Raw genomic sequence first — 16,595 nt, forward strand, 5'->3', positions numbered from 1 at the left:
TTTAAATAACAGAGGCACCATGCACAACTATTATATGTCTTTCCCTTGTGGATAAAGCCTACATTCAGATTATCTCTTTTATAAAATCACATAGTGTTGTACATACGTAAAATTTGCTTTCTTTGCTTCACAGCCTAAAACAAAAAAAAAAATTGTCAAATGTGCACCAATAGATGTCTAATTGAACTGGATTTGTGAAGCTACTTCTTTCAGATGTTTGTTAGGCTTTTTCTTTTGTACACTGAGTGATTTCTTTGACTAGAGTAATCCCACCTAAAATACTCTCATTCAGTTATTTTTTAAATTCATGTTATGTCCAGCTCTATTTTGAAGTAAGCTCTGATGATATCAGCTTCAGTGAGATTTTTATTTATTTGTATTTTTACATTTTTATTTAAAAAAAATATTTTAGTAGATGTTGCCATAAATGAACAGAAAAAAGACATGGAAGGTTTGTCAGGGCAGCTTATGGTAGCTGAACTCTATTTGTAGACAAGTGTCTGCCATAGACCTGACAGGAATAATTCTTAATATGACCCCTTCATTAAGACTGCACATACTTCAGTCATTCTCAGAACAAATCTGCAGGATTCTATTTACAATTCAAATTCCCATTAAACATGTGATATACTGCAGGTCTCCCATACTCCAGCCCTCCACAGACAGTAATGGTCTCATGTGTAATAAGCATTGGGATAAATTTACTATACATTACAATCTGTGGTTTGAAACCAGTGCCACCCCCTTCCCATGAAGAACCACGAGTGAACTCTGCCTTTGCCACACTATTCTTTTCACAAATTCTAACAGTAGCAGAAATCATCAAATGTGTCATTGCTTAAAGGAAGCTGCTGTCCAATTGGGCATTTATTAATTCATAGTCTCTTACACGTTAAAAACTCTTTGTTGTAGGAGAAACTAATGCTTGGAATCTGTGAAGCATTTAGCATCTAATATTTATGAATATTTATATGTGTTAAATGACACATAAATAATGCATGTTGAAATTTTTATATCAGACACCTTTTAAACATTTAAATAAAGTGTTATAGATTATTCATAACTGGAGCTCAAACTCTCCTGTCCTAGCACCACTAGTGCTGGATGATCCAGAAATATGACCACATTTTGGACTTTGCTTGGCTTTCTTTTAACTTTATTTTCACTGGCTTCATAATATTTATTCATTTAGAAGAGTCTCTTTACCTCTTTCTTTCATATCTGAAAATCTCCAGTGAAGCTTGAAACCAGACATCACAAACATAAGCAAACTATACCCATGGTCTTTTTCTGAAAGCAGTTCTCAAACTGTTCAGTCCTAAACCTTGCTTTGATGTAGCCTTGCAGTTCTAATGCAACATTGACTGTTCCTCCCCCCTAGGTAGGAGGTAGGAGTGTCCCAGCAGGGCTGCGCTTCTCTGTGCTCCTAATGGTTAGCTGGCAGTGTAGGCTTCTGCCACTTTCTCCTGTGGTGCCTCTCACCACTGCTGAGTATTATTATGATTGCTCATAGCCTCCCTGGTGGGCATGAAGAATGCCCTTCAGTCCATGTGGCACGCGGCCATCCTGTAAAGGTCCAGAAAATGTTGCACTCACCTGTGTTTTGTCCAAAGCAAAGAGTGAAGGGTAGAAAACCCTAATCTTCCCCTGTGATAGGTGCTGCTTTGTGTTGAAGCATCAGACATAGATGATTATAGTGATTTTAGCTCTATAACTGAGCCTTATGGATTTAAGAAAAAGAAAAGCATGGTTAGGACATCATTAACATATTCAGGCTTTATGGTACATCAAAGGGCAAGATTTTCAGAGGAGCACACAAAGTAGCAAAGTGATTCATCTGAGCAGTACTCTTCAGAATTACCTTTTGTATCAGTGTTCATTTTAATGGATGCAAAAAAGAAAATAATTTATATAAAAGGATTTATATGCATGTTGTACTTGGCTTTCCTGCTGCAATATAAAGACAACTATCAGATAACACTGGTTAAAGGTACAATAAAATATCTGTTTTATATTGTTTATGCTACTACTGTTATATATACACTACATTTGTACATGCACTATAATTTTTATGCTTAACTAAACATATTTTGTCCAATATAATGAAATGATCTAAATGCTTTAAATCTTATTTTATTTTTATTTTTTTTGCAGAAAACTGTGTGGCTAGTGTAACCTTTGCATTTGTGTTTATAGATAGTCCATCGCACCCTGGCTGCCATGTTGGGCTCCCTGGCTGCCCTGGCAGCTCTCGCCTTCATTGGAGATGTATGTTAACTCACATACCTGCTCTCGCTAGTTAAACTCACTCACATGCATTGGAGATGTATGTTAACTCCCATCCCTGCCCACCCTAGTTAAACATGCTCACATTCCCACAGCACATTGGACTTCACTACGATTAATTTTTAACATGCTTTTGAGGGTTTTTTTGTCTGGTGAAGACTACTCCTACCTTCTTAAATTATGTACTCTGGGATGTGCTCACTTAACTAGAAGTGATGCTGATTAGCTTTTATTTGGTGAGAGCGAATGCATTTACATTATGTTAAATGAGTTAACCATTTTATACAGTATGCATGGAATATGCACCATCTGCATGTATATTTAAGATATTGCTATAACATTAATAAACATTTGCTTTAATGCAATTTAGAGATGCAGACTGGACAGAATGACAAAAATAATTGCTGTAACGGATTCAGCTTAATATATTATGTATAAAAAAGTAGCTTTAAAATGATAAGATATTTATAACTACACTGGTATGGTGAACAGAGAGCCTAGGGCTGGGACACACTACATTAGCATGAGGAGAGGCGGTGAAATGTAATATTGCTCTAATGATGGATGAAGAACATTGTATGGCAGTTCACAGTCTTACTGCACTGAGTGTGTCCACATCAGACTGGTTTCTGCTATGACTCTGCAGCATTAAATGTAAGCAATGCACTTTTGTAGGGCATTACAAATACATGTAAGCTGTGTCCCATAATGTAACTAATGCACTGCAGCACTTTTAGGAAAAGCATGGGGCTGGAGCTGATGCATTCACACCAGTGCAGGTAAATGCTTCTGAGAGTGCTTTGTGTGGGTACGTGAAGTGGACTGTCTGTCTCCCTTACAGCGGCCAAGCCTGATGACTGTGGTGGAATGGATCGACTATGAGACCCTGGCCTTGCTCTTTGGCATGGTGGGTACTGTACATTAACTACTCCTAGCATAATAGCTTCTTCTCAATGCACTCAAATCCAGTGGTGGCAGAAATCAATGCCACAGCTATTAAATCATGTGATTGCTTTATTTGTGATTATGTGATTTTTTTGCTTTGTGACTCAACAGAAGACATTTTTTCTGGTACTGTAACAAGTAATGTCTAGCAGCAACACCACACACACACACACACACACACACACACACACACACACACACACACACATACACACACACACACACACAAATATAGCATACGCTATGGTCTTATTGCCAGAGCACAATCCTTTTCAAGATCTTGATGTGTTCAGTGGCTGTCTCCATGGAAACAAACAGTCCTCCTTAAGTGCTCATGCAAAGTGCCGATGACTATACATAGAAGTATTTGTGGAAAGAAATGAAGGAGAATCGAGGCAAAAGAAAAAAATCAAATTGCAGCATGTTAATGCTCCTGTGTACTGTGGCAAAAAACATTCAGTTGTATTCTGAGTACGGCAGTTGTGATAGTATAATATATAGACACATTTGCCTTTATTGACTAATCATAAGCAAAAACTATTACATCTAAATGAATAATAAAATGTAGATGATTGGGAAATGTTCTACCCTCAAACAATATGGTACTACACTGCAATCTAAATCCATTTTGACACTGACCTTTTCATGCATATCTGCTTACTTCTAGATGATTTTGGTTGCCATTTTTTCTGAGACTGGCTTCTTCGATTATTGTGCTGTTAAGGTGAGTGGGGTGACTCATCGTTACATATGGGCAAATTCGCAGAGCAAAGGGAGCAGTCCGAATAGCCGCTCAGAGTAGCCTGTCTTCCAGTGCATTCACAAATATGTTCATTCCCGTTCTCAAAATCCCCATAATTCACCCCGAGCCAGGTAACTAGAGGTGCTCAAATGATTTATATTTGAAATTTATGGATGAATATCAAGCTCTTATAGGCATACAGAATCAAATTAGCTGGAACAAATCTTCTTGGAACAATGGAAAAAGTATATAAATCTTTGGGAAAATGGGTTAGAAATGATAAAAGTGTTTGAAATCCATCATTGTTCTCTGTGGGGAGCTGGGATGGAAATCCCCGGCTCTTTCACATGGCTCTCTGTGGACTGCAGGTAGACTATGTACAGTTCATGTACATTCTTTAGAGATTACGAGAGCAAACACATCTGTCTTTAACATGAGGAGAGGGCTCTTAAACCTCTCCACTCAGAAAACAGACAGGACAGTCTCATGATTATTAAAAAAAAAAGGTCTGGCCTTATGCAAGCCTGAAAAGGATAATATCTTGCTAGAAATGCCACCCTCACCCACATTCTGCCACCATTCTCAATGTGGCAACTGGCCGCTGATATGGTGAACCTCGCCTGGTCTGAATGTGTGCCTAAAAGCAGCAGTACTGCTGTGTGTTCTGCTCACTGCATCTGTGTGTGTATGTATTGGTGTGGAAGTCCAGGTATGTGTGGATGTTGGTACATGGGTCCTGTATAATCACAGAGATGTGATATCACAGGTGGGCTGTAGCCCCATGATGCTACTTGATTAGGATTATTCCAGACAGCCAGATAATGTCTCCATAGCGACAACCTCGCACAGCCTGTACTGATGACTAGCAGGATCTGCACAGTGGAACATTTCGACTTCTTTTGTGATCGAGCCTGTCTCCTGTCTTAGTGTTTCAAGTAAACAGTGAAATTCTTTCACTGTTAACCACTGAGTGAATGGCTAACCATCTCATTTGAACAAATGTATTTGTTTTTTGAATGTTTAAAAGATAGTAGACAGAAATGTGAGCTGTGTGCAAATAATACTATCCCCATAGAAGTTCCAGATTCTTGAAACATGATCATGTTTAGATTTGCAGAAAGAGGCAACAATATAATAAGAAATAAGAAGTCAGTGGATGTGCACATAATAATGAACTGAGTCTTATTTATTACCAAAGTCTTCTTATCTTATTAAATGGCACAAAAGTGTTCAAATAAGGGCCACTTTTAGTGATGGCTTTGTTGCCTTGCAGGCTTATCAGGTGTCAAGAGGAAGAGTGTGGCCCATGATCATTATCCTCTGTCTATTCGCTGCCATTCTTTCTGCCTTCCTGGACAATGTGACGACCATGATGCTTTTCACGCCCGTTACCATCAGGTAGAGTCCCTGCATGTTATATATTGTTTTGTTTGACCCTGTATAGAGTCCCAGGATGCAGACCAGTAAGGATCCTCCTCCACTTCAACGTTTGTACATTATTGCCCCCCATTCACCAACCCATATTTGTGCTTTCAGACACTAGCTGTCAGACATTTTGAAATTCCAACTCAATTCACCATTTTTGACCTTTGCCCCATCTTCCTTTTGTACTTTTTAAATTATTTTTATAACCTTATATTTCTTGTTTCCCCATTGCTCTCCGTCTTCCTCTCCTCCCTGCCTCCTCACTCTCATGAGGTTATAAAATGTTGCTTGCAGCATTACATGTTCTTGGGGTATGACTGTTAGCATTAGTTAAGGCTAGCCTCTCTTCACACAGGGACCAGCAGAGTGCTGAAGGGCTCTCTCCCTGTTCTGAGGTTCTTCTTTAGCTTTAGAGTTACACAAGGAGACAGCGAGTAATGGAAGCTCTTCTATCTCATCAGTCTTTTCACTGCCATTTCAGCCTGCTGCGTCTCTCCAAGACTCCTCGATTACAGTGAAATACCACAGCAGACAACTGGGCAGCATGATGGATCATTCCTATTGTATGGTTTTGTGTGCAAGAGCTTTGCTCCTGTGTGGAAGAGAGATATTTTCTGCATGTAATATATGTGTGTGGTTGATTGCATTACTTTACCATTTTAATTTCAACATAGATATGGCTCTCCTTTAATGGTGCCTGGTATCTAGCATCTATACCCCAATTCTGGAGAAAAAATATTAAAATGTAAACTTGCTTATAGTTTTAGATTTTACCTTTATATAATTTCATGAGCTATCTGTCTGTCAAGCTATGCTTTAACCCCAGCATCTCCCCCCGGACTTCCACCAGAGAAATGTATTCCGACTATAAATGTGTAAAATAAAACATATAGGATTATAAAACCCATGTAGGATTGTTTCTCTGAGTACACAGTAATAGAGGTGATGTGGGTTAGAAGCAGTTGCTGTTTCATGAAGAAAGAGTCCTCTGCTCACGCAAACACATGCCATTATCTACATCTGCATACCTCAAAGCACTGGGCTTTGAAATATTAATGACGTTTACAATGAACTCTAAGACATGTACACACGTGCATACGCACAATTGCATAACAGCAGGGATAATTGAAGAGGAGATCTGCTTACGCAAATGCTGGAACTGATTTATCATGGCTAAAGATTCGTTCATAGTCTGCCCACTTTAGACATCCTTTAATGTCCAAAGCCAGGAGTAGAACAGGAGAGAGAGCTCTGTTAGTGGTCTGTAGGTGACTAGATTTTGTCTGGAGTTGCTGTACATTTTTGCACTCTTGCACCCATCCATTATTATGGGCATTCTAGTAAACTCCTGGAATTACTTTGTGGATCACATGTGTCACACTTATCTCTTGTAGCCTGCACATTGGTCACCTTGCTTTTTAGAATTACACAATAAAGCAAAAAAAAAATGCTCACACCAATGGCATAAAACAGTGAAATGTTGAGGCTGATGTCATTGGTGATCTACGAAAGCTTTATTTTATCATTCCTCATTGTTTGCTTGAAACATTTGTTCTCCTTTTCTCTTTGTTTCACTGTGCACGTCTGAGCTTAATTTTTGTAGAATTAACTGGATTCAGTAGACGACCTTTGATATCTGCCTCACCATGTTTCTGTGTTTTGGCACCGCTGGTGGTTGATAATTTGATGTGCTGTTCTCTTGGTGTAAAAGTATGTAGGAAATACTTCCTTTAAACCAATATACCCATTGGGCATGTTTTGTAGGTGCTGTGTCAACTGTGTTGCTTTTCTAAGACTTATATGCAGAATTCCTACAGCTAAAGCATTCCATAATAAAAGAGTAGTGTTTTGTCTCAGTACAATCAGTAGTAATTTGATGTGTAGATGTGTGTGTCTGTGTGTGTGCATATGGTCAGGCTATGTGAAGTGCTGAATCTGGACCCAAGACATGTCCTGATTGCTGAGGTCATCTTCACAAACATTGGAGGAGCTGCCACAGCGGTGGGAGACCCCCCTAATGTCATCATTGTATCCAACCAGGACCTGCGCAAAAAAGTATGTGTCTTATTTCCAGCAAGTGAAATATTAACAAAGGATTCATTTTGGTTGTAGGTGGAAAGGGTAGTATTATATAAGTTTCTTTCTTAGAAATAGTCCAGTGAATATGCCACTTTTATACAAATGACTCATGACAGTTTAAAGTGTGAAGAGGTTATTATTACACATGCATGTGCATTAATATGACAAGGCGTCTGTTTGTCATAATGGTGGCTTTGCTCCACTGCACCACCCTTCTCTCCTCTTTGCAGCAGCTGACACACTCACCCCCCTCATATCATTAATCACACAAACATAAAAGTTGGCAGCTCTATGATTACACATGCCTACACACACACACACACACACACACACACACACACACACACACACACACACACACACACACACACACACACACACACACACACACACACACACACACACACACACACAATCCTTGCACCATTAATCATACACATTGTACATCCTGCCAGATCTACTCTCGCACACACACAGGTAACATGACGTAACTGTAGCATGCTGGGAGTGGCAGTGTGTCCATTATTTCCATTGCGATCTTGCTGAGAAGGGAGGGAGAGCTGACGACTGTCAGCACTGTCACCTGCTCTTCCACTCCATATTGCCCAGTGATTTCATACAGCTACATTATCTTTACTGACTAGAACTTCAGCAAGTATAACTTTGGCTATCACCTTAATCCTTGTGTGTGAGGCCTTTCCTCTATTCCTGCTCCATTACATGAGCTTTAATAACTAGCATGCAGTTGTCTGTCACACACTGACCCTATAACATCTCATCCACTCTGCTGGACTATATTACACATGCACAGGTTGTTCTTTCAAAAACCTTTATTAGTTGACCTCCACACACAGAGTAAGACTGACACTACTGTTGGGTATCCTGACTAAGAGGTGTGTGTGTGTGTGTGTGTGTGTGTGTGTGTGTGTGTGTGTGTGTGAGTGATTGGGTGGGGGGTGATGTATGGCTCAGTTGGAGGGTGTAAGGACATTTATTCTGATTTGTAGGTTGGTTTACAACAAGGGAAGGAGAGTTTTTGAGCTGCATGGCCCATGGCTGAAAGGGTGATGGAGATGTCTGTCACACTGAGATACGGCCTCATCTTGACCCTGCTGCAGGCTATACTCACTGTCCAAGTGTGTGATTACCTGTGCTTTGAAATGACTGTGTGAATGTGTGAGGTGTTTGCATTAGCACGTGTTTAAGTGCTTGGAATTGTCTGTGACAGAGGGCACAGACAAAGATGATGAGACAATGTATCAGTAGGCCATGCCTGCTGATTGTGCCTAGAGGCAGTGTGTGTGTGTGTGTGTGTGTTTGGCAAGCATGCGTGTGCATGTGAATGTGTGCGTGTGTGCAGGTGCATGTGTGTGCGTATGCATGTATGTGTGTGTGTGTGTGTGTGTGTGTGGTTGTTGTTGTTGTTGTTGTTGTTGTTAGACAGAGGCAGAAATAGATCTCAGAGCAGCTTTCATCTCCAGGTCTGGATACTGATTAAGGAACAACTCACAGGAGACATCCTACCTTAGTACCATAGACAGACAGAGAGAGAGAGCGAGAGAGAGAGAGTGTGTGTGTGTGTGTGTGTGTGTGTGTGTGTGTGTGGCGGGGGGGGGGGGGGGGGGGTGAGTGAAGGAAAGAGAGAGGGAGTACAAGGACCAGGTTGTATCATCTAATAAATATGTGCCATATACACCCAAGAGTTTGAGACATCGTATCAATTCTATATGAAAATTAATACTGGAATGTATTAACTGTTCTGATACAGATAAGATGTTTGAGACACAGCACTCTGGTCATGACTACTACACTACAAAACACTTGAAATCAGCAGTTTTGCAATACATAATGCATTTAAATGGAAATCACCTTACATCAGCACTGCACCTGCCTGATAGCCATGCTATTCATCAAAGTCTCCCAGATATTTAGCTTTCAACCAATTTGCATTAAACTGAATCCAATACGCAGAATCAGATACATTACAATGTATATTGAGTGCATATGGCTTGAAATTGAATTTCCCCACCTTGGAAGTAAAAGATACCTAATGAGCTTTAAATGAGCTATTTTAAATGCAATGACTTCTTAAACCCAGAAAACGTGAAATTCTGAACAGACACCAAAGCTTTCTGATTACTAAGCCTAATTACAGTCTAAAGGCAGCATTTAGGGCAAGAATTTCAAAGCATGATTTTTCATGTTGTCTCATTTTGTAAGCTTACAGCATCATTATGTCCCCTTTTGTTCATATATCCCAATTATAGCTGTTTTCCTCTAAAATTGCAAATGTTCTTTTCACTTCTCATGACCTCTTTTGGTTCATGATAGCACTGTGAACAAGCAATATTGTGGACAATCTATACTAAAATGTCCTCTTATTCAGTATTTCTCCTGAGGACAAGGTGTATTAAAATGTGCTGTGTTTCAGTATTTCTTCTGCAGGCTTTAGTTTGGTCATTTCCTCCTTTACCCAGTGGCGATGGAATTCCCACCTCGTTTAAACAGCCCTTTGGGTACAGGCATTGAGAGAGCCATGAAGGCCCCAAAGAGACGTCATCGGTGCCTGCCACACTGCTTTCTACACACGACCATGGTGCTGAAAATATGCTCTAGTTGCATTTTCTTCTTCAAGGGCACTGTCCTACTGGATAAGGGCTCCAAAAAGCAGGTTTATAAAAGCCCTGTATCTGCAAATTCAAAGTTTTGCTGGGCTTGAAACTCTTGATGGTAGAAAACTATATAAAAAGCATATGAAAATGTTACACACCTGCTACTGTTACTAGCTCTCTTAAAGATACAGATTGCTTTGGGTTCTGTGTGTTCAGTTCTCCAATGGAGATGTGCTGTTAATGAGAAGTACTGTGCAAACACATAGAAAATATATTTTATTTATATATATATCCACCTTTATTTAACTGTGTCGTCCAGATGTAATCTGGCTGGAGGAATTACATGCTGTTGCTGAAACATATTAAATGTCTAGCAGCTTTTTGCTCTTGTTCTTTAAGATATGGAGAAAAAGGTTGGTGGAGTGACTCCTTGGGAGTGATCCAGAATGTACCTGCTCCTGTCTACCATGAAGTATGTCCTGATTACATACAGGAAAATTTGTTTATGCTTACAAAGCATGCAGGTCATTCATTTAGGTATAGCCCACTCCTACAGTAGACCACTCTTACATGCTAACTAAGACATGGTGTGTCTTCCCCAAAGCTCCTCATCAATCAGAACAATTAAACAGAACAAAATGTAAGCTGAAAATGAACCTCCCTCCTAGAGTTTTGCCTGTTCTTCATTTGCATTTTTATGAATCTAGCCTCTTTTGTTGGGTGTTGTTTATGTGCTTATCTCACTGAACTGACTCCAGTTTAGCTAGCTCTGACATTCACTCTGAGACATACAGTAAAAAACCCTGCTGTATGATCACATTTATCAGAGTATTTCAGGCATGTCAACAGGCTTGCCATCACCACCAGTAAGCATGTGTGTGTGTATGCGTGCACATGTGTATGAGTGTGTTGTATTTGTGCATATTTCCAGCAACCTGATGCAATAAAGGGGGGAGTCAGTGAAACCAAATGACACTTAGGGTTCTCCTGGTGCATGCGTAGGAGACGGGAATCTGTTTGATCTGGGTCAGATGAGTGTACTTGTGTGTTAGATTTCGGGGGGTGTATGTGAGGAGGTGTTTGAGTGCGTGTGCATGTGAATCTTTGTGATCATACTGAAGGAGGCCTCATAACATTTTGACACATACATGACCTAAATTAACCAAACCCACCTGAATATGCGCATGTACATGTGACATTTATGTGACCTCAGGCAGTGTATGTTTATTTTCACCCCTTGATTGATCACATCATAATTAACTGTCACACGCTGCAGTAGAGTAAGTATTGGGATACACTCCAGTCATCTTCGGCATCCTTTAGAGTGACTAAACTGGAACTCACCTAAACTGGAACTCACCTACCACACTAAGGCAGACATACACTTAAGGAACAGCACAACATCAGCTGTAAGCATTAGTGTATCTCTGTAGTACAGCTATTTTATATAAGGAGTACAGTTACAGCACAACATCTCCCACTGGTCTCTCACATTATGAGAATATAAGAATTTCAACTACTCCATTTGTATTTAATACTCAAGGATACCCCCACATTCAAAGTTAGTTATGTTATTGCTGAACCCTAGAACATTTGTGTAACACATACAGGTCTGTGCATTTCAGAATTTCTAAAATATTATTTTCAGGACATGCTACATAGGTAAATACACACTACAAGTAAAGTTAGTCCATTAGACTAGTACATTTAGAATTCTCTGGTGACATGCACCTGCTTTCAGCAGGTAATAGAAGTCATTTAGAACTGGATTATCTTTTTAGTTTAGGGGACCCAACATGCCAGCATTTTATGAAATGTTCAGGTACAAAGAAGGGGAATTATCCATTAGAATAGTCATCTATTAACAATTTAGTAATGGGCCTGCTAGGTTAAACAGGGCTAAGAAATAAAGGATAATATGGATATCAGTGTTAACACATCAGCTATTATTATTACTTTGGTATTACATTGAGTATGGCTCTGTGCACATGGTTCTGTTAGCAGGAAAAAGAGTTTTCCTTTTGCAGTGGTCCGGGTGACTCAATACCAGTGAAACATCAGTGTACAACTTATCAGGCTTGAAATTAAAGCTTCTTCCCAAACCACAATATAAGTTGCAAAGAGAGTCTAAAAATCCACTATTCAAACCATGTTTCTCTGCCGGAGTGGTTGCCATGTGTATGTCCTCCTGTGGAGCTGTTGCCCATGGTGACTAGCTCCAGAACAGTCACCACATCACAAAAGGCCCCAGTCCGTTTGTTTGCTTTTTTGCGTTTGTTTGTGCTCTACAGACGCCATCGCTGGCTTCCAGTGCTGTGTATCCAGTGGTGCTGATACCAGCCCACCACTCATACACGGTGCTCCCTGAAGATGCAGCACATGTGGACTGATGGGGAGAAGTGGTTTAGGGTCACTGGGGAGTCCTCTCCTACAGCCAGAGGCTGTAGCTCCGGCTGCTCTCTGCCTGTCAGTCAAACTCTGAGTAAGCTGAATTGCTAGGCTGAAAGAGCCCAGGCCCAGCTGCAGGCAACACTGCACTCAGCCAAACCCCTCACTGCTCAGGAATCAGGCTCCATGAGCTCTCTCTCTTGCTCTCTCTCTCATCTCTCTCTATTTCTCAGTTTTCTCTCTCTTTCTTCCTCTAATCTCTCTCATTGTCTCTCACCGACAATTCTTTTGCTTCTTCAATCTGGGACTTTGTTTTTTCTCAGCTGGAAGAAAGTGGAACATTAGATGCAGAATGCAGGGAGGGAGTTCTCATTTACACAGCTCTTGCATCACCACCGTCATCACATAAGTTTCCCTAGGAAACACTTAACCCCCCCAACACACACACACACGAAATTACATCTCCACTGTGATAAGTGATAGCATGATCGGGGAGTGTTTGCACTGTCGTTGACTGATGTTGCTTTAAACAAATATTTTATTGAAAGATACAATCATGAGGGATGTCTGGGTGTTCCAGGCAGATGTGCTAGGCACCAGAGTGAGACCTTCAGATGTGCTGAAGGACGAACCCTGACTCAGTAATGAGAACCTTGTGGAGAAATGAAACCAGTCAGTGTCTATAGCTCAGTTCTAATAAACTTGACATTTTTTGTTTCAATACAGTTTTTCCAGAGTGTTATTCTGACTTATGCAGGACCCATGAGCCTTACTAATTCTTCACCAGTCTTTCTCCATCCCTTTGGCAAAAATCCAATTATTTACAACTGTCTGTGTGTCTTCACTCTTTCTCTTTATGTTTTCAGCTTTTTCAGAATTTCTCCTATTTCACTCTCCCCTCCTCCCCTCCTCTCTCCTCCCCTCCTCTTTCCTCTGCTCTCCAGCTCTTGCTTTTCCCTCTGTTTCTCCTGTAGAGGTCACTGCTCACCAGCATTCCTACCCCTCTCTCCTCTTTTGGATTGTTGTTGACACTCAGTGATGTACAGTGCATACCCGTTCTGTGATTTTGGCTTTTGTCAGTCCTACAAGGCCATGTTTGTCTTTTTAATCATGTCAGTGCCATGATAGCATTGTGTTAGAAAGAGGGGATTTACTACTTGGATGTGCTTCAGGGAGGCCACCCCACCACAAGCAGCCAGCTAAGGCCTCCCACCTCTCTGCTTCTGCTTTAAGTCTATACAAGTACTGCACAGTCTGGCTTTCTGCAAAGCCCAAGCCATTTGTATAGGAGAATTAGACCAAGATGTTCTGCAGTTACCCCCTTTTCTTCTTTATTGAATTTCCAAGATCTCTTTATGACATATCTCTGAGCTGCACATATACATTTAACATGGCATAAACTCTGTTTCCTACAATGAGCTATTCAGTGTCACCATATAGAGATAAGCTCTTAAAAGTGAGTGCAGGATCATGTTTGTAGGCTATTTACTTCTCTGGTAGCATGCATCATAGGAGAACACAGCCACTCAAATGATGGCATCCAGGAATAGTGGGAGATAAATTGAGCTGTGTACTGGGCTTTGTACTCTTGATTTGAATGATAGCTCATCCAGCACTTCAAGAAGATTCATATCAAATATTTATCTCTTTTAAATGCAGATGACTAGTTAGCTTGAAAAGTAAGAAAAGTCAGTATTGCTTAATAAGACAGCCTGTGTTTTATAGCATACCTTTCTGTCATTTACTGTGTAACTTCCGCATATAAATCGATATATATAACATGCCATTTAACTGATCCAAAGTGACTTACATTTATGACTGAATACAACTTGAGTACCAATTTGACAATGGTGGGGCTTGAACCAGTAACCTTCCCATTACAAGTCAAGTACCTTAACCACTACTGCCCCTGATACAAAGAAGACCTTGGTCACAGTGAAACTTGGACACAGTGAAAGTCAAATTTTATACAGTGCTTTTTACAACAGCTGTGGCACAAAGCAGCTCCCAGTGAGTAAAATAAGTAGTAATAATAATAAGTAAGCAATGGAAGTCTATTACGGATCCTAGATGTCCTAGTCTGCACCCTAGTATGAGTGTAGGTGTGTCTGAAAACCATTTGGAGCAGAAACAACCCAGGAATAGCTGCTTTGGGGTGGGATAAGCCAGAGGCTCAGTAATAACATGATACCAGGAGTAGATGTACCTTGGCAGAAAGAGAGGCTAGAATATTAGGCATGTTCAAATACTAAAGTGTATAAAATAGGGGTATTTAATGTGCAAGGATGGATTCTGTCAGCTCTAGTTATGGTAGCACAGCTAAAAGGATAGAGCCACTCTGCCACTGTCAGCCAACAAACTTGAGGGACAAAAAAAGGGTGAAATGACAGCATCACAACATCTCAGTTTACCATAACTTTCAATGCCCACAAACCCCCAGATCTACATCTTTACCTAAGATGAGACGTATTAAATAATATGTCTAACTAAACAATGTGTTTTCACCTTACCTTAAATATTGAGACTGTGTCTGAGTCTTGAAGATTGACGGGAAGATTATTTCATAGTGTTGGAGCTTTATAAGAAAAGGTTCTGCCCTCTGCAGTACACTTATTCTAGGTAGTATTAAAGAGCCTCCACCTTTTGATCTAAGCAGATATGACAGATCATAATGTGCCAAGAGTTTGCTAAGGTACTGTAGGGCACAACTGTTCAGTGATATATGGGTCACTAGAAGTATTTTTTAATCAATAAAAACTTTTACTGGAAGCCCATGCTGTGTAGCTAAGATATGAGTAGTATGATCAAACTTTCTAGTTCTAGTAAGAACTCTGGCTGCTGAATTTTGAAATAACTGAAGCTTGTTTATGCACTTAGGGGTACAAACAATTAATAAATCTTTACAGTAGTCCAATCTGGAAGTTACACACCTACTAGCTTTTCTGCATCATGTTATGATAGTATAATTATTATATTTGCAATGTTACTGAGGTGGAAAAAGGATATATGCTACAAATATTATTTATATGAGCTTGAAAAGAGAGTTTGCCATCCACAATTACACCAAGATCTTTAACTGATAAACATGGTGTAATTGAGAATTTAAAAATTTAAAAAGCGGTTCTAGAATACATCCTTGTGGTTAGCCACCATTTATGTTCACAAACTGGTAATGACTAAGTAAGATTTAAACTAGGAAAGGGCAAATCCCTTAATCCCAACATTTTTCAGTCTGTCTCATAAAATATTGTAATGTGTAGAATCATAAGCTGCACTGAGATCAAGCAATATAAGCAAAGAGTCACAACTCTGGTCATAAGCCAACAACAGGTCATTAACAGGTCAGGCTTTCTCTGTACTATTTTGAGGCCTGAACCCTGACTGCAAGACCTGTATCTGGTTCTGATTCATGTATGAGTTCAGCTGCTGAATGTAGGAAGCTGTAAGTATTTTATTTGTATCAATTTACATGGTTATGTTACACCAAACGTTACAGTTTACATGGTAAATTACAATAATTATGCTGTAAAATCTGGGCTGTATTATAAAGCATCCCATTTGAAAATACCAAATGTGTTGAAAGCCTCTATCTGTTTATTTGTGCATTTGGTATACTAGAACCCTTGCTGCCAGACTGAATGTAATCTCTTCTGTTCTGTTTCAAATTCTGTTTTTTTAATGGCGCTTTGTTGTACAGTGACACCACCTCACCCCTCCTCACTTTTAAACTGTCCTTCCCAGGGGCTTGATTTTGCTGCATTTACGGGTTACATGTTCCTGGGGATCTGTCTGGTGCTCCTCACCTCTTTTCCATTTCTGCGGCTGCTCTACTGGAATAAGAAACTCTACAACAAAGAGTCCAGTGAGATTGTGGGTGAGTGGAAAGGCCTTAATTTCCTTTGGAGATCATTTAATCATTATACATCCTGGACTTAAGTCTTTATTACCTGAACAAGAACAGATAGCTAAAACATTTGTGCTTAAAGTATCTTCAAATTCAGCATTTGGGAGTATGTTTCAATCAACACGCTTATCACATAATAGAAATAAATGATCACCATGTTGTCTCCAAAAAATGGGGAAATAACATAGGAGAATATTAAATAATGAGCCATCCA

At 39.9% G+C, this 16,595-nt stretch overlaps 1 protein-coding gene across 1 annotated transcript in view; it reads left to right on the plus strand.

The window, feature by feature from the left end:
• Positions 1-16,595, plus strand: part of oca2 (oculocutaneous albinism II) — a 69,847-nt gene that overhangs the window by 10,463 nt on the left and 42,789 nt on the right. Inside the window, exons 9-14 of the mRNA XM_027005615.2 lie at positions 2,197-2,268; positions 3,128-3,193; positions 3,899-3,955; positions 5,247-5,371; positions 7,315-7,453; positions 16,219-16,351. Of these exons, the coding sequence (XP_026861416.2) occupies positions 2,197-2,268; positions 3,128-3,193; positions 3,899-3,955; positions 5,247-5,371; positions 7,315-7,453; positions 16,219-16,351 (592 nt within the window). The remainder of the gene's footprint in view (positions 1-2,196; positions 2,269-3,127; positions 3,194-3,898; positions 3,956-5,246; positions 5,372-7,314; positions 7,454-16,218; positions 16,352-16,595) is intronic.

The sequence above is a fragment of the Electrophorus electricus genome, chromosome 3, assembly GCF_013358815.1.
Source record: "Electrophorus electricus isolate fEleEle1 chromosome 3, fEleEle1.pri, whole genome shotgun sequence".
Lineage (NCBI taxonomy): Eukaryota > Metazoa > Chordata > Actinopteri > Gymnotiformes > Gymnotidae > Electrophorus > Electrophorus electricus.